This window comes from Nelusetta ayraudi, unplaced genomic scaffold (assembly GCF_046127955.1).
Source record: "Nelusetta ayraudi isolate G7.1 ecotype Tasmania unplaced genomic scaffold, CSIRO-AGI_Nayr_v1 ptg000205l, whole genome shotgun sequence".
In the NCBI taxonomy this organism is placed as follows: domain Eukaryota; kingdom Metazoa; phylum Chordata; class Actinopteri; order Tetraodontiformes; family Monacanthidae; genus Nelusetta; species Nelusetta ayraudi.
The window spans coordinates 137,163-160,000 of record NW_027466254.1 but is presented as its reverse complement, the minus strand read 5'-3'; the positions used below and the strand labels follow the sequence as shown (position 1 = coordinate 160,000).

General features: G+C 48.4%; 1 protein-coding gene across 3 annotated transcripts in view; it reads right to left on the bottom strand.

The window, feature by feature from the left end:
- Nucleotides 1–22,838, bottom strand: part of dennd1b (DENN/MADD domain containing 1B) — a 113,609-nt gene that overhangs the window by 42,247 nt on the left and 48,524 nt on the right. Inside the window, exons 6-11 of one of the 3 annotated variants that reach the window (XM_076015961.1) lie at nt 20,754–20,823; nt 18,067–18,147; nt 16,355–16,414; nt 13,415–13,468; nt 12,727–12,837; nt 1,912–2,012 (exon numbers count right to left, since the gene is read on the bottom strand). In XM_076015961.1, coding sequence (XP_075872076.1) covers nt 1,912–2,012; nt 12,727–12,837; nt 13,415–13,468; nt 16,355–16,414; nt 18,067–18,147; nt 20,754–20,823 — 477 coding nt within the window. Of the gene's footprint in view, nt 1–1,911; nt 2,013–12,726; nt 12,838–13,414; nt 13,469–14,344; nt 15,321–16,354; nt 16,415–18,066; nt 18,148–20,753; nt 20,824–22,838 lie in introns of those variants that run through there. The other 2 variants (XM_076015962.1, XM_076015963.1) reach the window with 2 other exon arrangements.

Sequence of the window (22,838 nt, the reverse complement as noted above, 5' to 3'; positions counted from 1 at the left end):
CTAAGTGATCATTTGTTGAGAGCGTTTGGCGTCACCGCTGAGTAAAAGATGACCGTGTGTGGTGAATTCAGCGATAAAAAACGTAACAACGCTGTCACGTTGTTACGGTTAAATTATCTCTGTGAGCTTATATATTTAGACGATCCCCCACTTTATCAGTCAAATTACTCAAGAAGAGAGGACGTGGCTTCCAGTAAAATACGGTTTCACCAGGAAGACTCGAGTGCGATGCAACAGTTGGATGATGCATCAAGACAAACACGCAAACTTTAAATCGAAAGGCAACTGAGCTTAATTTCATCCACATGTTGTTCTTGATACTGAGCTGCACCGCTCCAAATTAGAAACAGCGCCCAAACCTACTGGTGTTTCGTAATGCAGTCCAAAAAAAAAAAAAAAAAAAAAAAAAAAAAATCCAGCTACTGACAAGGAAAAAAAAAAAAACAACTTGAAGTAATGTTTTTCATTCACTCCTCTTTTAAATGTTTTTCTTTTTTTTTTTCCTTCTTTTTACTTTCCGTCATTGAACGTCTGGAGAGGGAAGAAAAATGCACGTCTCCACAAAGGGACATCAAAGGAATGCTGGGAAAAACAACTGTGAGAGAGAGTTGCTACAACTTTTAATTATGGAGGGAATTTGTACTAAATAAATAAAATGTTTGTGAACGTAATCAAATTTGCTCTAACAACACGGTAAATACAGAGAATCCAAAATACTTCCCGACGAGCTGATGTCAAAAGGTTGTCCTTTCACAACAACAACAAAAAAAAACAACAATATGTGATTTAAGGTTGCCATAACGTGTTCCCTGGTTTATGTGGTTTTCATGTTCGGGCAGCAGGCAGAAAAAAAAGAAAGAAAAAGGCTGACTCACAGTGTATGTTTTTCATCCGCCGTGATGAGTAAAATCGACAAAAACAGCCAAATAAGAGAGAGCCTTTCTGGTTGAGGTTTGCAGGGGCTGCATTAATCTATTCCTGGCCGGGGTGACTCACCAGCCACGAGCTTGTAATCAACTTAAAGCAGGGAGGAAAACAATCAAGCAGGGCCTGTGGAGCTCCGTGGATGAACTCTGAATATACAGAGCTGACCTTTGGCAGCAGCCGCGCAGCTCTGCTAACGTAATATCGTTACCGCGTCGGGCCCGTGATGAAATAAAATCTGGGGGGGGGGGGGGGTATGAGCTTCGGCAGAGTGTTGAAAATCACATTTCACCGTCAGTGATGAATTGCATTTTTAGATTATCGTGAACCAGGAGGGGTCGGCTGCTCAAACTGCGACTCTCGACCCACAATTTCTTTTGCGCTCCCGGCTTTAAACACAAGCAAAATTTGCGAGGGAGATGGTGGGGGGTGGCGGGGGTCTCTGGCTAGCTTCGCTGAGGTCCACTCAGATGTGTCGGATTTGCATTAGATGGGTGGTAATAAACCCCTGAGAGGGCTTATATGATGAGAGCGCGGCGCTAGCTCTGCCATGAAATATGGAGCAAGGTGATCCAGGCCTGTTCATTATGTGGACTTGAGGGCTGGGGGAGGGAAGGGGGGGTGGGGGGGGCAAAACAGGAACGAGCGCGCGCTCCCGGCCGCAGGAACCGTGAGAAACGGCCGAGGTGAAGGTGTGAACGCCGACGTTTCAGCGGCGGCAGCAGAGCTCGGCCAGGTGCACATGGCAGAGCGTGTGCATTTATTTGTGTGTAGTGAGTGTAGTGTGAGTGTGTGCGGTGGTGAGGAGGAGGAGGAGGAGGACAGGAAATTAGACGGGAGAGAGAAAGCAGAGACGGCGGCGGCGGCAGCCGGGAGTGGAGAGACGGAAACGGTGCAACATTAATCACGCCGGATCCCGGTGGTCGTACGTGTGAGTTTCCAGAGGCGCCGGGCCGGGCTGGGCCGGGCCAGTCGGTGGAGTCTTACCAGCAGTAGTCCAGGAGGTGCGGGGGAAGCACGGGGATGAAGATGTGCTGCCAGTACATAGGGAGGAGCAGGGCGGCGGCGGCGTGGACACACGCGGTTAACTGCGGAGGAGAGACAGGACACAAGAGTCGGTTCAAATATGTGAGGCGAAGAAGAAAGAAAAGTGGAGACTCCCTTTTCACCTTTTGTGCTTTCGACTGTAAATCCAACGCGAGAGGATTGAACGACAAGTTGGAAAATGTTAACCCTTTAAAGCGGCAGAATTGTGATTTTGATATCAAGATTTCAAATGGCAGTGACCGAGAAAAATCTTCAGCGTGACCCAAACTTTGTGAAAGGAGTCCATTTTTGTTTGTTTGTTTGTTTTTCTATTATGTCAGATGTCAGGGATCTGTACCGCACAGGCTCATCGAAATATTTCATCCACTTTTGATCCATTTTCCACATGTCTCGAACAGACCCAGCCCGTCACTGTGACCTCCAGGGTGACCGCGAACATCCCCGCTGCCTCCACCAGCACTGGCTGGGCGTTTCCTCCCACAGCTTCCACCACGTTGACCACTACCCCCCCCCCATTTCTTTCATTCATTTCATTTCATTGACAGTAACCTTACTCCATATCAGACGATATATCGGACGACTGAACATCATCGTCACGAGTGTGAATATTCAGATCTCTCTCTCTCTCTCTCTCTCTCTCTCTCTCTCTCTCTCTCTCTCTCTCTCTCTCTCTCTCTCTCTCTCTCTCTCTCTCTCTCTCTCTCTCTCTCTCATTGAAGCCACAGGTGTCTGCCATCTCTTGGTGTAAAGTGGTAACTACTTTCAGCACCGTATTTACAGCGATGGCCTGTTCGATTCAGCAATGACGCTTGTCGCAATTTTGCTAACCATGGCGCCTGCTAAAGGGTAAATGAGGATTTTAAGAGATCAGACCCTGAGACCCCCCCCCCCTTTTCCTTCCCGCTGCAAAAATATTATCCGCACACTGGAAATGCAACAGAACGGCGGCTCGTTTGCCTTTATCAAACAGCGGCCCGCGAACGTGGAGGTTTGATCAAGGTGATGAGGCTCGGCGTTGATGTGTCGATGTGCTCGCGTGTTTGATTTCATCAAGTTAGCCCCTTTAATCTCCCGCCCTGACAAGAGCCCTCGGAAAGAACACGGCACGCCGACGCGTCGGTGCGCCCGTCGTGATGAAAACATGATCGACAAGCTATTGTTGGAGAGAGGGAGGGACGGATGGAGAGAAGGAGGAAGGGAGGGAGGGAGAGAGGAACGGGCTAAGAGCTGGAGATCAACCGCTCGTCTTAAACCCGTGACAGGAACACGGCGGCGGCGGGCGGGGGGGCGGGAGATTGACGACGGGGTGAAAAGGGAAGTATTGAAAAGAGTGACGTGAAGAACGGCGAGGGTTGTGGCCCATGAAATCAACACTTTCTCCAAAAGGATTGTTTTTTATTTTGGTGTGTGTGTGTGTGAGAGTGTGTGTGTGTGTGTGAGTGAGAGACAGAGAGAGGGGGGGGTGGGGGGGGGGGTTCAGGGTTCGGAGGAATCAGTGCGGCAATATCGCCACTTCTGCAAAGATTCTCAACTGTTCTTCAATTAAAACCCAAACTCACCATTTAATGCCCCGTGATTTGATGTTAAAGTCAAGACAGTGCGGCACTTACAGAGAGCCCCCCCACCCCCACCCCCAAAAAAAGAAAAGAAAAAAAGAAAAGAAAAGAAAAACAAAACAAACAAAAAAAAGCGTTGGCAGTCGTCATAAAAATCAAATTAGCCCGACAACCGTGACCTACAAATTACAGGGAAAATAGGCCCGTTTTAACAAATAATGAGTGCGGCTCACACGGAGGAGCCGTTCAAAGGGGCCTCGACACTGTCAAACCAAGATTACACATGAAATTAAAATCAGTGTCTCCCATTGTCTTAAAGCCAGCACCCCCCCCCTCCTCTTGACATCCCATTTCATGAAAACCCAGCCATAGTAATGACCTGCAACGTGCGTGCGGGCACACACACACACACACACACACGCGGGCACAGAGAAAGTCTCTCTTGCGTGTGCGCGCACGCACACACACACACACACACACACACACACACAAAGAGACACAGACACAGGCAGGAGAAAGAGGCGTTAGCTCATCCCTCAGATTAAAATAACATGATTAAATATGGAAAGAGAACAGAGGTCTGAGGGGCTCCTGCGGGACTTCATTAGGGCAAATTGCCAAAGAATGAAACATGAGTTAGCCAAGAGAGACTGTGGGCTAGGCCAATACCGCTGGGACCCCGGAGCAGCAGCAGCAGCAGCAGCAGCAGCAGCAGCAGCAGCCGCGGCAGCAGCAGCAGCAGCAGCAGCAGCAGCGGCAGCCGTTACACCGCCGCGGCTTCACAGTCAATGTGTGATGCGGACATCCAGACACAGACGGGTCTCGTCACCGCTGACCCGTCGGCCGACTCCAGCTCAACTCCAGCTCAACTCCTGCCCACTACGGCCGTCCAAAAACCTTGAGCCCAAACCTTGCGTGTTCATTTGCGTGTCCATGCAACCCCCCCCCGCCCCCCTTGTTTGCTTTAACCGCATTCATTTTTCATATCGACCCGAGGAAAGAAAAAAATAAAAGCGGCGATGATCTTCCCTCCGCGCACAGTCCCACAATGGTTAGGACTTAATCAACATTTAATTGGCGTCTTGCTCGCCGTAGATCTGCATATGCATATCACCCCCCCCCCACCGCCGCCTGCTCGTCTTCAAATGAACCACAGAGCGGTGGCACACGCTCCTGTCAGGATTAATTCCATGCCAAATGCCAATTGTTGTTTTTTTTTTTTTGGGGGGGGGGGGGGTTAATTCTGGAAAAATAAATGAGTGCGATGAATATTAAAAACGGAAGCCAAACTGGCCGCCACCCTTGTCCCTTCTCCAAGGTGAGGACGCTAAGAGGCTATTAAAGTGTGATGAGGAGAGGTCAGCAATTCAACTCCGATGGATATATACACACACACACACACACACACGCACACACACACACACACACACACACACACACACGTGCGCTAAAGAGCCAACAGGCGAGCGCGGCCCTCCTCTGGGAGCGCCGAGGCGAGGCCGAGCCATCCTCTGAACCAGGAGGTAATGGCACAGAACACCTCGCTAACCAACTCCAATTATCTCCACTAGGCCTCAAGGTGAGCACCCCCCGCCTCCACACCTCCACCCCCCAACTGGCATGATTTACTCCCCGGTTGAAAGAGGGAAAACAGGAGTCTCTCCTCTTCCTCTTCCTCCCAGGTTGGTGGGCTGCCAGGGGGGGGGGGGGGGGGGGGGGGCGTTATCTGAAACCGAGATAATGACTTGAAAAGGCCGTTTCTAAAAGATTTGCTTCCTTTTCATTGGTTATCACCCGTAAAGAGCGGTGGAGGTGGCACGACGGAGGCGCCCCAGATAAGGCCAAACTTCGGAGGGAACTCCAGAGGAGTAGTTGCCGTTGTTTGCTTTTCTCGCTCGGCCCGATCCGAACCTCCACGTCCCCTCGTTCGGCTTTTCGGAGCAAATGAGGCAAAAATGAAAGAAAAAAAGGGAGACAAGTGGAAAAAGAGCAAAAAGCAAAACATTTTTTTTTTCTTTCTTCATTTATGGTGGGAGTGAGTGAGTGAGTGAGTGTGTGTGTGTGTGTGTGTGTGTGTGTGTGTGTGTGTGTGCGTGCGCGCGGGGTGGGGTGGGGCAGTGGAGTGGGGGGGGGGGGTCTTCACATGAGAGCAGGTCATGAGAGGCTAAGGCTGATAAAATATTTGCCAGGCTGATAAATAATAGATGAGTGGAGCCAAATGGCTTACACGCTCCACAAAAGACCTGGGTGCTTAATATTCCATTCAATGGAGAATCACAGATACAGTCCCCAAGAACAAATACAGGATTAGGTGCTGGGTCCAGTCCCCCGGGACCGGGGCTCTGCCCGGTAATGAGGGGCTGCCTGCCTGCCTGCCTCCCTCCCTCCCTCACTGTATATGGGTGGGTGTGTGTGTGTGTGTGTGTGTGTATCCCCTTCCTCTGGGAGAAGCTAACCGATTATACAGCGACAGCCTGCTTCAAAAAGCAGTCAAGGTCTTTGGTTCTGCCCTGAGAGCTTTTTCTTTTTTTTTTTTTTCTTAGTGCACCGTAGCCGAGACAGAAAGTATCCACACCGACGGCGCTTTTCACAGATCCATACAACGAGAATAAAGGACGCGGGGACATAAAGAGGGGGGCGGGGGCGAGGGGGGCAGAGAGAGAAAGAGAGAGAGAGACGAAGAAGAAGAAGAAGGAGTAGAGGAGGAGGTTGAGATGGAGGGAGATTTACGGGAATAAAAAGAGATAAGGGGAGATTATTTCCATTCAAAGTCTGGAGCGCGTACGGCGATGAACCAAAGCGGAGAGGTCGCGCACGAGTTTAGTCCGACTGATATTCGACTGAGGGGTCGACGGCGGAGGTCCGAGACTGGCACTGATCCGGCTCTTGCCATCAGAACCGCATTCCGAGTGACTTAACTTCGCACTAACGCACTGTCACAGAGAAAAAAAGGAGGCCCGTTGAAATCAGACGGGTGCAACGCGTGTCAGGCCGGCCGCGGTCCCAGTTCGCACAGACACTGCAAAACGTTTTGATTTTTTTTTTTTTTTTGGGTGCCGTTTTGTTTTCTCATTTGTTTGTTTTCTGCTGTGTTAATTGGGGGAAATATCACATCGTCGCCGCCACTTAATTTTCATACTTTCCAGCTGTGCGCAGCCACGTTGTTCCCTTTGTGCGACGTGCAGAGGGGCAACGACAGCAGACGTCAACAACGCATTCCAAATATCAAGCAGTTGCTCTGCAATTTTTTTTTTCTTTTCGCTTTAATTTTCCCCATTAATTTGCCTCCGTCAAAAGAACCTGCTGGATTTGTCGTCAGAACTTTTTTTATATGGTTTTCAAGAGGGAGCGAGCCCCCAGTGAGGAAAACAGCTGAGTGACAGGCAGTTAAACCAGCGTCAGTGTGTCCTCGCATGACGACGCTTGATGATTACATGACCTTGTCCCTCTAACGTGAGTCAACAGCGACTGGACGGACGGACGGATGGACGGATGGACGGGACTACCTGCTCGGTTCCCTGCAGATTCCGGGTGAGCCCGTCCTCCGTGGCCCAGGCGTCGGGACACACAGACTTTGTGCAAAACTCTGCTTTGCAAGGCCAATGCGCACCACTTTGGCTCGTTAAAACCCCGTATGTGGTTGGGGATAATCAGCTGCCTTGCTGCTCTCAGTGCATCTATAAACAGCCGCTGCTGCTGCCGCTGCTGCTGCCGCTGCTGCTGCTGCTCCATGTTCCCTGGTTCAACTTGACAGGAGGACTGCTATCGACAAGAGTCGATCCTGACCTCTCCAACACCCATTTACCCTCCGCTAGTCTCTCCTTCCAGCCAAGTCCCAACGCAACTCTCCAAACTCAAGCCCCTTTTCCTCCCAATTTAGTCCTCTTTGCTGCCCGTCTCTCCACCCCCACCCCCGGCCCCATCCCAGTCTGTTGGCTCATCGCCACCTGCCAGTGCTGGGGATCAGTTACATTACTGGAAAAAATGTGTTATTATTCATGATTACAATTTTAATTCCATCTGAAGAATTTTTTTTTAAAAAAAGACAGGGCTTTATGTTTAATAATTGTATTTTTGTTGCTTTGCATGGTTTTTTCATGCACTGTTTGGAATTGCAGCGCCCCCTACCACTCGCCTGCCAGTTGAATTGTCTCTCTCTCTGGAGCTATTTCGAAGTTGCAGCAAAGACAATGTTGATATTGAAAAATGTGCAAAAATGTAGACTGAATTTTCATTGGGGTTCAGACAGTGGGTGCTTTGCTGGCGTATCTTTGCAGAAATGTGATTGATTTTGCTGATTTTAAATCTAGTCGGTTACGAGGCCTTGATTTGGTCTCTCAGAATGTCCTCCTGAAGTCTGACCTTGTTATGATTTTGTAGTTAGTTTTTGAGTTCTGCTGGAGGTCTGAACAGTTCAAAAGTAATCAAAATGCAATCAAATTTAATTAGTTACGATGCGTTGATAAAGTCATTGAAAATTTTCAATTGGGTAACTTGTAATTGGTAATTGTAACCAAGAGCTACTTGATCTTCCCAACACTGGCGTCTGCACTTTGCTTTCCCTTTTCCGTGCGCACCGATTTACCCGCGTTGCCTCCTCTCCCACTTTTTTCTGACAAACACCGGTGTCAGGCACAGGTGTGCCACAGACTAGTAGCTGGCACAAAGGGAGCGAGGGAAAGGGCACGCGGGAACGACACGGGTAACAAGCAAACTCCGGCGCCTCCCACGCGCCTGACACTCTCTCTGCGACTCTCCCGCTCGGAGACACGAGACATAAGGCGCAAAACACCTACGGGTGCAGGGTGGCAAACAAGCAGATGCGCGCAGACGACAACACCCACAGTCCAATCGGCGCGGGCTGGGACGAGTGTGTCGAGGGGCGCCAGGGTACAGGATGTCTCAATCAGTACGTTTACATGACACTTGGAGAGAAAAAAAATATTGCTTATTCCAACTAAAGTGCGTCTAAACGCGCCCCTCCGGCGATATCGGATTTCTCCAACTCTGATTAAGACACCCGGACAATGCGATTGGAATTTGATTTTTTCCTTCATATACACGCCCTCGTCAGAAATTATGCGTTACGTGTGTAATATTTGGAGATTTTGAAGAAGAAACAACAACATCCAGTGGTTGCATTTCAGATTTTAGTGTCTTTCACGCTCCCTCCCCCTCTTAAGCTTTCCAAATTGCTGGTGTTGTGTGAAGCTCCAGTTGTTAATTATTATGTAATGTAAGAGGTCAACCAGTAAGTTGGCCATATTAACCTGCTAAAACAACACATAACGCCTCCTAGTGTTGAGGAGGAGGGTTAGCGCTACATTAAATTGTTTTAGAGCTTGTTTCCACCAAGAACAAAACTGAGGGCCAAACATCAAGTCAGAAATATTTTACACAAATCAAATACCGCCATATACTAATTTGTAAATGAATGGGATTCATTGTGTCTTCATTTAATATATATGATTGTTGGCATTTTTCTTCTACAAACAGATGCACAAACATTGTAGACGTCTTTGCACCTTTGCATGTTGCAACGTAAGCTTCCTCAGAGGGTCGTACAGGTGGCGTTGTGTGTTACACCTCCTGAGGAGAACGGGCGTTTATGTCGAGACGGGTACGAAAACAACATCCAAAATATTTGTGTCTGTTGTGGAAGAGAAATTCTAACAGCCGCCAATATTAATCTGTATTTTTTAAAACAGACATTGTCCATCAATCAACAAAGAGATAGCACGAGACACTGCAGTTTGAGGCCTTTTGTCAAATTAGCCACGGTGGGCCACCATGGTGGCTTCACTCCTGAAGTCAAACGCAGATGAGCGGACGGACAGATGGACGGACGGAGGGGCGACGTGTCAGCGAGGATGGAAGCGAAGGAGGGGAAAGCAGAGTGAAGTCAGGAAGAGGGAGGAGATGCAGAACAGAGGAAAAGGCAGGAAACAGAGAGACAGCTGGCACTCTAGGGCACGGCGGCGGCCGACGGACGGCTCCTTGTTAGCATAGGCCTGACAGGCTGATGAGAGGGCGGCTGTCAGCCGGCGCCGAGGCAGAGGCTGCGCGAGGCGCTCGGCCCGACGCCGCCGAGGCAGAGGCGCGGTGCCGGAGAGCTGGGGGGGGGGGCCTCCGACAGATGAAAGACACGGAGGGAGGCGGCGGCGGAGGAGGGGGGAGGGGTGGAGGAGAGGAGGGGATGGTCTTGGCGGAGGTGGGGGTCCTCCCAGCTGACTAGTTAAAGGAAAGGGCCGACCCCCCCCCCCTCCACCAAACCCCCCTATTATACGGCCCTACGACAAGGCTGCACGCCCGGCCGGCTCCCCGCTCCACGGCCGAGAGGCCTTTTTTAAAAGAGCGATGCCGGCCGTTCACCTCCGGTCACGAAGAAGCAATAAGTCAACGGACGCATTGTTGTACCGTCATGATTTATTCCTTTTGCTGTCGGCTGCGGCGAGACGCTGTACGGCCGATGTACCGGCTGCAGACTGACACGGTGGGGTTCCACTGGAGGGGGAGGGGGGGGTGTGGGGGGGCGCCTCAGCACAGGCCGAGCTCGAGAGCAAGCGGAAAATAAATGTAGCACACATGTGTCTGTCTCACGGATGTGTTATAAGGACTGGATACCAGACTGGCAATATGGCGGCGCAGTGATATTTTTTTTTTTTATTATCCCACTGGCCACCGCAGCCAGAAAGCACCATGCGGCCTAAAATGCATTTTCCCAAAGAAAATAGAAAGTAAATGGAAATATACGCAAAGCACCTTTTATTTCTTCTTAAAAATAGAGGCTCTTGTCAAAACTTTGGCCGGCTGTTGAAAAGGCTTCCTCTCTCTCTCTCTCTCTATAATAGAAAAAAATAAAAACGGCTGACAGGATGCTGACAACTTGAAACCTGCTTCAGAATAAGACTTTCTATCGTAGATTTTCAAGTCACGGACTTTAAATCTTTTCTTTTTTTTTTCTTTTTAAAAAAGAGTTGAATCCCAGTGTCCCAACGTCACGGTGCTGTACGTGCCGTTTGCCGGCTCATTCTGATTGGCTGATGTGTCGTAAAGTACCACCTGAGTTACAGCAGCATGGTGCAAAGTGACAGTACTGAGCAACTCCGTTGAAATGAATGGGCCACCATGGTGGACACTGGGAGGCGGGGTCTGTCTTTGTCTGCGTGCATGTGTGTGTGTGTGTGTGTGTGTGTGTGTACATGTCTGGCTTTCCATGCGTTTTGTCGCCATGTCACACGGCTGAGGCGTCGTAAAGCAGCAGGATGGAACCAACAAAAAACGCACTCCAGAAACTCGCTTAAAACAAACGCGTCAAAAGCAGGTGCTAATAATAATATATTTTACAATATAATATTTCACCCCTGCACCTTTAAAAGTTTCAATCTGCGAGGATAATGAGCGGGGGCTCCTTTAGCGAGAACGCACGTACCGGCAGTTCGGAGAGCGGCGTTCCAAGAAGCGCGGCATCCATTCGCACCGAACACGGCAAGGTCAATCTACACTACAGCGGGAAAAAAAAAAAAAAACACACACACACACGCACACACGCACACACACACACGCACGCACAAGGTATCGCAGGCGAGCGGTAATAACATCAAGCCTGTGAGCGGTCCCAGTGGAGACGTGAAAAATACTTTTGTACCACCGCGGCTGACACACATTGCTACCAAACCAAAACAGGTGTCCCCGAGGGAGGAGGATGGATAGACAGATGAGTGGATGAAGGATTGCAGAGGATAAAAAGGCTTCGGGAGGTAAAGGTCTGAAGAGGAATATCTTTAAAAAAAAAAAAAAAATCAGTTGGCATAAATTTATTGAAGAAAAACAAGCCAAGATTAGACTCGTAGCCGCGGAAACATGTGCATCTTAAACAAAAATAAAACACACACACACACACACCTACACACACACACACACACACACACACACACACACACAACACCTTCATCCCCTCTCCCTGCTTTCGTGCACCCTCGCCGTCTAATGATTTACACAGTGTAACTGGCGTGTCACAGTGTATACTCGAGCGCCGCCGGTCTCAAGAGCTGCGGGGGGACACAGGTGAAATTCTCCAAGGAGCCCGGTCATTTCATTATTATTATTATTTTTTTTTTCTTCCCTTTTTACAGCTTTTCTTGATTACGGCTCCGCGGGGAGATCTCGTGCGCCTTCCCCCTACGGCACGCACGTCGCCAACACGCCAGGGTCCCTCCGGTGCTCGGGAGCCTCGCAGATAGCAAGGCTGGCTGGGGGGAATCAAGCTCCGCCGCAGATACGGAGAGAGGGATGGCTGTGACATCACTTCCTCCCCCATCCCCTCCCCATCTCGCACCGCCGTAAACATTTGGCTCTGCCTCGTCAGCTAGGAAGATAACAGCGGGGTGGGTTTGGGGGGTGGGGGGGGGGAGGAATGAGGAACGATGGGAGACAAGAAGAGGAGGGAACGCGGAGAAACTTCCACCCTCCCTCTCTCCTTCTTTCCCTTCCACCCTCCCTCCCTCGAGCAGGCGGACGGAGCGGGACTTTAGAGTTATGGCATGTAATAAGAGATAATTTAAGGCTTTTTGGGGGCCATTAATATGCCGCCGTGTAAGACAAACAGTCAAATAAAACCCGGCTCTGGTGTGGATTTTACAGCTTGTCAGAGTCGGGCCGATAAGAGCGCGTCTCGTCTCGATCCCGCGGCGCCCGGCAAGAGGGCGCAAACATCAGTCCAATTCTCCACAAGCACGAGCAGCAGCGGCGTCAGATAAATACCCTCGTCCCGCCACGAAAGGTTTGATACCCCGCTGGATTATTGATGAGGGCGATCCGCTTCAATTTGGGGAACGGTCGTAACGTTGGAGATGTGTACTCCCCAAAGAGGGCAAAATTTGTACGTGGATTTGGGATGAGCGAAACGTTCTCCACCGAATCGGCGGATTTTTTAAAATTTTTTTTTCCCCCCACCCTGGAAATAAAAGAAAATAGAAAGTAATTGGAAATATACGCAAAGCACCTTTTATTTCTTCTTAAAAATAGAGGCTCTGTCAAAACTTTGGCCGGCTGTTGAAAAGACTTCCTCTCTCTCTCTCTCTCTCTCTCCACGGCGAGATGTTTTCCATCCCCCCCCCCCTTGCGTCACGACTGACAGGGCGCGGCGCCGCCGACTGCCCGCAGCCGAGACAAATGACTGGGTGGGAATGGGACTCACAGTGCTAAGCTTGCTTGAGGTAATGATGATGCGGCGCTCGTGCAGCATGCTGGCGTAGAGCTGGAGCATGTTGTTGACGTCCACCGCCACAAAGTACTCCGTCAGGTTCCTCTGCAGACAGACAGACAGACAGACAGTGAGCAGAGGGATGCAGTACGGAACAAGTGCAGCCGGCTTCCTGTAAAAAAAAAAAAAATCTCAGCGGTGTATAAAAAGGAAAGGGGGGGTGGGGGGTGGGGGGGGAAGAGACGGACCTCCAAGTAAAAATAACTTGAAAAAAAAACTGCGATGTTTGGAGGGGGGAGAAAGAAAAAAAAAGATGAAAGAATCTGATGACAGAGTTCATCTTTGTCAGCGTTGATCAGATTTGGCTGGGCGTAACGACCCTGGACGGCCGACACCAGGCCCAATTTGAGTACAAAAAAATCCACACGTGTTCACTTTGAATCTTCTAATACCCGTGGCAATCGGCCCGAACTTCGACATTCAAAGTGCGAGGCACCGCAGGAGAGTACACGGAGACAAGGGGATGACGCAATGATTTCAAAAGGTGACAAGTGTACGCGATTAAAGACGATTAGAGGCAGGCATGTTTCCAGAAGAGAGGGATCGCTCTTCATCTCCTCCTCCTCCTCCTCCTCCTCCTCCTCCTCCTCCTCCTTTCTTCTCCTTCTCTGTGAGTACTTACGCTCTCCGGGATAGTCGGGAGTCCATTGATATCCGGGGCGATGAAATAGGAGTGCTGCGGGAAAAGACAGAAAACACACACACACACACACACACACACACACACACACACACACACACACACACACACACACACACACACACACACACACACACACAAACACGGAGGAGAAAAGAAAAGGAGAAGGTCACAAGTGAAGCATACCACTCACACAGGAGAAAAATGAGGGGCAGGGTGAGGAGGGGGAGACCATTCACTTTGTTCTATGATTTATGGCTCATCTTCAGCTCTGTCTATATGAATTGCTGAGCTGGTGTCTGAACTGTGGCAATGCTTTTATCAGGCCTACAGAAGAGAAAAAGCTCAGTAGCGGCTCAGCTCCCCGAAGACACAGGCTGGGGTGATGTCTCCAGTGGAAGGGAAAAAAAAAAAGGGGGGGGGGGGGCGCATGGTAGTGGAGGTGGTGGAGGGGGGGGGGTCTTTATTTAAGCATTAAATAGGCCTGCAGAGCACCAACAATGAGACAAAAGTATACGTGCACACGAGGTGCACGTGTGCAACCCCGCAGACACACACACACACACATGCACACACACACGGATTGTTTAAAGGATCACAAGGCTGCCTGTCTCACTTTGGGAGAGCAGGGCAGGTTTACTGCTCAGATCAAAGGGGCCTGAGAGAGGTGCTGTTTGGAGACAGGTAGACAAACCAGCGGCTGAAACACACCGCCGTGTCCTTCACACACACACACACACACACACACACACACACACACACACACACACACACACACACACACACACACACACACACCTGAGCGCAACTGTGATTCTCTTGGCCTCCAGTCAACCATCTGTTGCAGGCCTCTGCTCAAAGCCACAGCAGCTGAAAGCTACGGGAGATTCTCTCACTCACTCACTCACTCACCTGAGTGTGATAAGAAGTGAAATAACACATCTACTCCACGTATTCCCAGTCTACTCAGGCTGCTTCCGCCGTTGAGGCGAGGTTTACATTCCTTATTGGCGTCTAAATGCTCTGAAATTTGACTGGTTTTTAAACTATGCCGAATGTAATATGGGGGGAATCCTGAAATGAAGAATGTAGTTTTTGGTTTTTTGTTTTTTTTTGTTGTTTTTTTTTACAGAAAAGTAAAATAATTCCTTTTTCATATAAATCTTGTTCCGATTATGCAAAACAAATTATATGCCATGCGAAAAACAGCTTTCCCAGAAACATGATCCACCACCAGAAAAGGAAAATGACACCAGGGATAAAGACAGGATAGAGACCCAGAGCCCACCAAAGAGAACACATGGAATTACTGTTAAAAAAAAACAACCGAATAAATTTAAAAACCATGATGCCAAATGTTGGTTATGCATTTGAATATCTGCACTGCTATATCATGACATTCAAACAGTTAACTTAACTACCGTCTCTGCACTGTCTGAGGAGGACCAGCGTGTTGAATTGCCAGCAATTTGAAACTTCTGCTCACTGTGACTGACCTCTGTGACTGACACAGAGTTTTTAAGCGTACAGCGAGACAGTATTCGGAATGTTTAGAATATACCCGAGTTTGTTTTTAACGCGGGGAGCTGTCAACTTCGCAGGACAAAAAAAAAAAAAACTACGAAGCGCAGGTGCCAGGATTTCCTGCCCTGGACGCATGTTGCAGAGAGAGAAGAGCTGTGCTATAAATAATGTTTCCCAACAGCATGTTGGAAGGTGACAAAAGTGAGTTCTGATACACGGCGCCACATTTTTTGTTGAAGTAATGCTGGTGGCTGTGTTTGTATTTAAACTACTTCTGAAATGCGGAGGATAGTAGACAGCGAGGTTTTTATTTTCGTGTTTTTCAAGGATGGCTTGATTGACCTAAAATAACATAAATGCAGACTGAAAAAGAAAAGTTTAGAGGACAGAGGGCGATTTGTAACTTTAAAAAAAGGTGAGCTTGACACACGCGCCTTTAAAAAAATATCACACCTTTTTTCAAAATGGTGCCTGACAAACATGAATAACTCTTAGAAATCAGGAGTTTCTTCTAAACTTTTTTCCCGCTTTTGTGGATCCTGGAGAGGAAGATATAATCATGGGGATTCGTGTTTTTTTTAGTTTTTTTTTGTTAAAGTTTACAAGTAAAAACTACATAAATGGGTTGTAATCAAAGATCAGGGACTGGAGACGACACGAGCGAGACAAAGGACACCCCCCCCCCCACCCCCCTCCCCAACACAGCAACTACAATGAAGTGCAAAAACCTAAAAGCCTCCCCTTTCCTACCGTGTGCTAAATAATGTTTCCCCACTGGACTACAAATTCATGGCACTGTGATTATCACAAGCCACGCTCCCCAACTCAACCCAGGCGCTCGCTGGCTGTTTGCGTGCTTACCCCCCCCCCCCCCCCCCCCCCACCCCTCTCTCTCTCTCTTGTTCTTTCGAAGACATGTTTATACAAACACATTGAAAGTGGGTTAACTGGAAAGGCATCAAGGAGATTTTTTGAGCACAATTGCCATTGCTTTAAACATAGAAAGGAGAGGGTGCGTGCGCGCGTCTGTGCGTGCGTGCGTGTGTATGTGGTGGGGTGGGGGGCCTTTTGATATTCAGAGAGAGAATATAGCAGCATGGAATGGCATAAATCATTTACAAAGTTTGATTGTTTTCCAGAGAAGAAGAAACATACACCAAGGCCCAGGACAGTTTTTTTTTTTTTTTTTTGTTTTTGTTATATTTAAAAAGATAGCGCGGCTTATTTGGCCAAATTGGAAAGCCGCGGCTCCCATGCGATTAGTGCAGCGGCGGTTTCAGATTTCACAGCACCCTCCACCATCTCTCCACCATCCCTCCTCCCCATGCTGCTGCTGCTGCTGCTGCTGCTGCTGCTGCTGCTGCTGCTGCTGCTGCTCACTCATTCCCCTCCACTCACCGGCTTCTTGCTTTGCCCATCTCGCAGTACTTGCCCAGTGGCAATATACAACTGCTCATTCTTGCACAATGAGAGGGGGAGAGAGAACAAAAAAACAAAAAAAAAACAGGGTTCACACATGAAAGGGGACAATGATCCTTCTTCTTGGCTGCCGATAAAACAACACACACACACACACACACACACACACACACACACACACACACACACACACACACACACACACACACACACACTCTCTTTTAGGGAATAATTCTCCTTAATCAATTAAATATCAAACTAGTGGCTTCCCCAGAAACAAGATGAAGCTATCACCTCTGCTCTCGGCGGGCTTCTTTTCCAATGAAGCTCAGACTCACATGAAAAAGATGCGCGCTCGCATATTCAGCCGATGGAAGTGGGAAAAAAAAAAAAAAAAAACTGACACAAAGACGAAAACAGAATCACAAGGAGCCTTGGCTGACCCTGTTAACCTGCGCAGATACACGCGGATTACCTCACATTAGTCTCATAATGTGGGAAATTCATCTGTGTAATTAGATGTGCACCCTTCTGAGGTCTGATTAGCGGAGAAAGCACGGAATTGCCTCTTTTAATTGGTCCTAAAAAAAAAAAAAAGGGGGCTCCTCAAGGACAAAAGCTGAGATTTATCTGATCCCACTCCAGTGTGGAATCTAAGAAACTCGGGGAAAAAAGAGAAAAAAAAAGGGGATGAACAGTTCAGCGATCCCGCCGCAAAGCCCTACCCCTCTACATGTACGTACCGGGCTTAAGGAAGCGAAAACTGTTTAAAGTAATGGTTAATCTAAAATTCAAATTTCGCCCATTTACTTACCCTACTTTGATATTTTGGCTGAAAAAACACGGCGTTAACCTTTTAGACTAATTGGACCGCGGAGTCTCCTGGACACTCGGATGACATCACAGGAGCAGTGTGGAGACACGATGCGCTTTGATTCGGGCTTTTTCCCCCGGTTTTTTGATGTGGGGAGTAGTTGCCCACTATAGGCGTCCGCTGGGTGCAATTCTCTCCCCTCCACACTTAAATGGTTACACGGATCAGGGAAAAAAAAAAAAAAAAAAAAAAGTCACGGGAGTCTCCGTCTCGGGGTGAAGCTTCGACGAGGAGCGAACTGCCCCTTTAAATGAAGGCGCCGGTCGCGGACCTTGGGGTGATGGGGTTGGGGGGCGGGGTGTCCGGGGCGTCCGAGTTCAGGCTACCAGGAGCTGAAGTTGGAGGGGCCTTGACTCGACTCGTTAGTGATAAGCGGGAGAGTTGTGAAAGTTTGGACACGCTAAGCCTCGGCTTATCGTACAAAAAGAAACAGTTAGTGCCACTTCAAGTCTCCAAACAAAGTGTCAGTCTCCGTATCTTCTCTCACCCCATCACCTCCCCCGCCGCCCCTCCCCCAAACTCAAACCTGAAGTCTTGGCCGACCTCTCCAACGTCTTGCCTGTCTGCCCTATTTTGCTTCTCCCTTGTTTTTGTGCCGTCTGCGTCTCCTCCTCTCGCTCGGCCGTCAATTTCTCTTTAGATCTCATTATTCCTCTTTTTTCGTTCAACTTTTTTCCTGCTCTAGTTTTTTTTAAGTACTCCGGCCAGCTGTTATCATCCTCTTTTCTTTTCAGCCTTCCATTCTGCTTCTCCTGGCAGTCTGTCCATCCTGACCTTCCACCCCACCCCCCCAGGCCAGGCCTGGGTCTATACCTACCACGCTCAGGTTGATGGGTGTGTAGGGCTTTGGCACAGCCAGATCGTAGAGGGAATTGAGCATGTCGTTCAAGTCATTTTCCTGGGGGAGGGGGGAGAAACAAACAAGAGAAAATGAGGAGAAAAACACATTAAATAGGAAAGGCGGGACAAACACGCACGCACATAACCAGACATGCCGTGGTAGGAAACCTTTCATTACCTACAGAGAATGGAACTTATCAGCTAATCACATCAAACTCACTTAAAATGTAAGTCATTTCAAAAGACCAGTAAAACTGCTTTTTATCAAAATGAGGAGTGATCAGGGTTTAATCTTGTTTATATGTATACAATACACACAAAAGTAATACCTATTTGTGCAATTTATACATATATACAGCCTATTTTTTCATAAGTGCGAGACTTGGTCAGGTACAATAATGAACTGATTGGGATTTTTCATACTTTCTGTTTGCTTTTGATACACTATTGATAGCAACTTTGATTCATGTTTATGTATATTTTTGTGGTGGACCCCGGGAAGAGTAGTTGCAGACAACGGGGATCCTAAAAAATAAACGCATCTCATTTAGCTGTTGCGTCGCAGGTTTCCCGTCAATCTCGACAAACGGCAGCGGCGGGGACGGGAGCTGCTGCAGCAGGAGAGGTGGGGGGGAGGGGGGGAGAAGGGGGGGGGGGGTCCTGCAGCGAGGCCTGGAGGGGCTCCGCAACATCCGACTGACGTGCGTTTAACGAGCAGCGGTGAGGGTTAAAGGCGGCCGAGGCGCTGGGGCTGCAGACGCTTATTATCACGCTGCATTGATTTACAGCCAAAAGCGGGCTGTCGGTAATTAAGAGCGGAGGGGTGCGTGTGTGTGTGTTTGCGTGTGTGTGTGTGAGAGAGAGAGAGAGGGGTTGGGGGGGGGGGGGGGTCCCCCTCCCTGTGCTAAAAAAGGACAGGGGGCTTCAAGAAGTCGCCCGAGAATGTGGGATTTGACCGCCGGTCGGGGGCCGCGGGGTCGAAACTGCGCTCGAAACTAAAAAAGTAACGCAAGTGAAGTTTTTGCTGGGCATTGTTGTGTGTCTGTGTTTTTTTCCTCTTCTTTTCCTCCCTGACCATCCCTGTTGTTGGCCCTCAGAAGGAACTTTAGGCCACGAGCCGCTGCTTGTTTGAGCGAACGTGTATGCGTGTGTGTGTGTGTGTTTGTATATATATATATATATATATATATGTGTGTGTGTGTGTGTGTGTGTGTGTGTGTGTGTGTTGCGCAGACAGAAACCGGAGAAGAATGGGCGGCGATATACAGTAAGAGAGGGAGAAGGGGCGGGTGGGGCAGAGAGAGAGTGTGTGTGTGTGTGTGTGTGTGTGTGTGTGTGTGTGTAGGGAGTGAGGGGTTTGTTTGGGGGGGGTGCGCAATCGAACAGCCTCCTGTCATGAGAGGCTCAATGCTCACACGCATGGTCAGCAACACGGCCCGGGGAAACAGTTCATTTACCCTTCGCCTTAAACCCTCATCGCTCTTCTGTCTTCCCTCGTCTGTCAACATTTCCCTCTCGCCTGGAACGGACAGCGGGGTAAATAGAAACCAAATCATGCACACTAACACTTCAGTCACCCAGGACTTCCGACAGTCTCCCTCTCTCTCTCTCTCTCTCCCTCTCCCTCTCTCTCTCTCTCTCGCTTTCTCTATCTATCTCAGTCTCTCTCTCTCTCTCTCTCTCTCAAACTAAATGTTCTCTTCTCCCTGCTGCCTCCCTCCCCGTCTCTCACTCTGCATCTGGGGGGGTGGAAGGAAGGAGGTCCTGCTGAAAATTTTCCCTCCTCCACGTGCCGAATGCGTCTGCGATTGCCTTGCATTTTTATTTATTTTTTTTTGCCGTTGACGCTTTATTTTTTTTTTCTTTCGTTTTTCAATTTTTTGCGAGAGTCCCGTGTCGTGATCGTCGCTCTCCGAGGGTCTCGGAGGGAGGCGGCGACCGGCTGAGCGACGATTGAAAGTGGTCCCAGAGCTCCGTGCGTCGCTCCCCGGCTCTCCCTCTCCTTCCCTCCATCCATCCCTCCCGCCCCCTCTTCTTCCGTCTTCAGTCAAAAACACGGCAACATCACCTACACGCTCCTGCGCTGGAGGCTGCACATCTCCCCCAGTTTGTTGCATATTTTACTTTTTCCCTCCTCTTTGCTCGCGCGACGCGGCGAATAGTCAGGGGAGAAAGACTTTTGTGAAGCGCGAGCATTTGTGTGTATATTTGCATCTGCGAGCGTGTGTGTGTGTTTGCGGTTACCCTCCTCTCTCTCTCGCTCTCTGTCTCTCTCTTTTTCTTAACGATTTGTTTTCCAGCAAATCATCAGGAATAACTTCCAGTGTCAGATCAGCGTTTGGTCTGTGAAATGTCAACATTGTTGCTGCTAACAACAGCAGCCAAGTCGAGCCCGAGACGGCGAACAAAACTTGCACACAAAAGGCAACATGCAGCATGTAGGGTGGTGGTAGTGGAGGGGTATAGTGGCGGAAAATATCTTACCAGGGTGGAGTTTCAAAATAAAAAACAAAAAACAACACATACACCATGGAACAGTGAGCTTATTTTTTCAGTCAACTCTTTTATTGTGTGTGATGTACATGTTGCATGCAACAGTAGAATGTGTGCGTTAAAAAAAAAAAAAAGAAGTAATCATAAGAATCAGAGGTAGCCTCTGCTTACCTGTTGTTTTACCAGGTAGTCAGCCAGAGTGTTGAGCAGCTTGTAGTAGATTTCGAACCACGGTAGATAGCTGCAAGATCAGAAGAGAAACTCTTTAAATTACTTTCATGATAATGAACAAACACACCACACTGAACCGTCAATAAAAAAATACTTTGAATAATGAGTCGCTTCGTAAGAAATTAAAAATACACACATATACATGTGTGTGTGTGTGTATATATATGTGTATATATACATGTGTGTGTATATATATACACATATATATATATACACATATACAGTATATATATATACACATATATATGTATATACATAAATACATATACACACACACACACACACACACACACATACATGAATATATACATCATTGTTTCCAAACTCCTGGCACATTAAAAGCCAGTAAACGTTTACGGAGCGGAGAATCTGTCATGTACGCCTTTAAAATAGCGGCGTGTGTCTGCAGCTGCCAATGACCTACTGCTTTGACATGAAGTGCAGAGCAGCAACACTGACTGACTGGACCACTTTTGAAAGAAAGAAAGAAAGAAAGAAAGAAAGAAAGAAAGAAAGAAAGAAGGAAAAAAAAATCATTACAGCATTCTTTGCGCACAGACGGTGCATTCTTGTCAAGTCTGCTGTTTGCAACGGCTAAATGAATTTTAGATTCCTCAACCGGCGCAGCTTTTAATGCGATTCAGAGGGACGCTGGTCTGGTCCGCGTGCGCGCGTGCGTGTCTGTGTGTGTGTGTGTGTGTGTGTGTGTGTGTGTGTGTGTGTGTGTGTATGTATTTCTTTCTTTTTTTTTTTACAAGCATGCTGCTCACAGATGCCCGGGATTAACAAAAAATACAGCCCGAGATGCCTTGTGCACCCCCCCCCCCTCCCTCCGACTCCTCTTGCACTTCCCCTGCTTCTTTAATGTCCTTCAGATTTTTTTTTTTAACTTTGCCCTTATGAAATCACTGTAAGATAAATCAATTCATTAGTGAGCCAACAATAATTTATGCTGCAGAGTTTGTGTTAAAGCTAATCACTAAGAACACCCACCATAAGCGAAAGGCATCTGCGACACGGCTTTTTCTTTTTTCTTTTTTAAAAAGAGAAAGAAAGAAAGAAAGAAAAAGTTGACATATTTTTGGCCGAGCCGACTTGTTTGCTCAATGGAAGGTGGCCAACACTTTCTTTTGGCATCAAAAGGCTGCACGGGCTAATTTATTTAATGTTATGCAATCAAATAGTAATACAAAAACACTTGGTGTCCGATCAGGTTGTTGAATTTTTAATTTGAATTTGGGGGTTTTTAACACGCATTTATGACTGTGGCGCAAATAACAATTTGGGAACACCCAACATAATTAAAGACATGGAAGCTCCTCTGATGCTTTATTAACCTCCCTGGATACAAAGGCTGGAGCAACGAATCAAAAGTAGGGAGAAGAAGAAAAAGGAAAACCACCAAGACGACGTACTGTTAAAAATAACAACTCTGACCAGGCACTCCTTTTATTATTTTTTTTTTAGGTCATTAACAAATGAATCAGTGAGTCTTTGAGGGTGTGTGAGCCGGTGAGCCACTGCTCAGGCTGGAGACGGAGGAGCTTCCAGGCCATGGGTCACTGGCTGCTCTGTAGACTGGAATTAACAGACAACAAGAAAACAATAAAGTGGACCTAATGCAAATTTTCATATCGCCAAATCTGCGAGGAGAGGGGGCCCAATGAGAGGCCGCGGCCGGGGCGGAGGAGTGCAGCCATGCGCACCAATCAGAGAGCTTGAGTGACCATTAGTCTGAAACAATCAGCCTCTTAACATACCAATATTTTGACGTCTGTGCAGAAAGATTTACCGCATTCAGGTCACACTGAGCGAGCTGGGGGCCCAAGTCAAACACGCGTATGTTCATTTTGTATGCAGACCAGAAATCAACCTGAAGACCTATTTCTGCCACGTCCCGACAGCAAACGCCCGCGCTGCCGGGGTCACTTTACATTTGGCCACGACCAGAAAAAAGGTTCGAGGCCGCGACCGCCAGTGAGGGAAGGAACAAAGTCTCTCTCTCTCCCACCCTCCTCCTCCTCC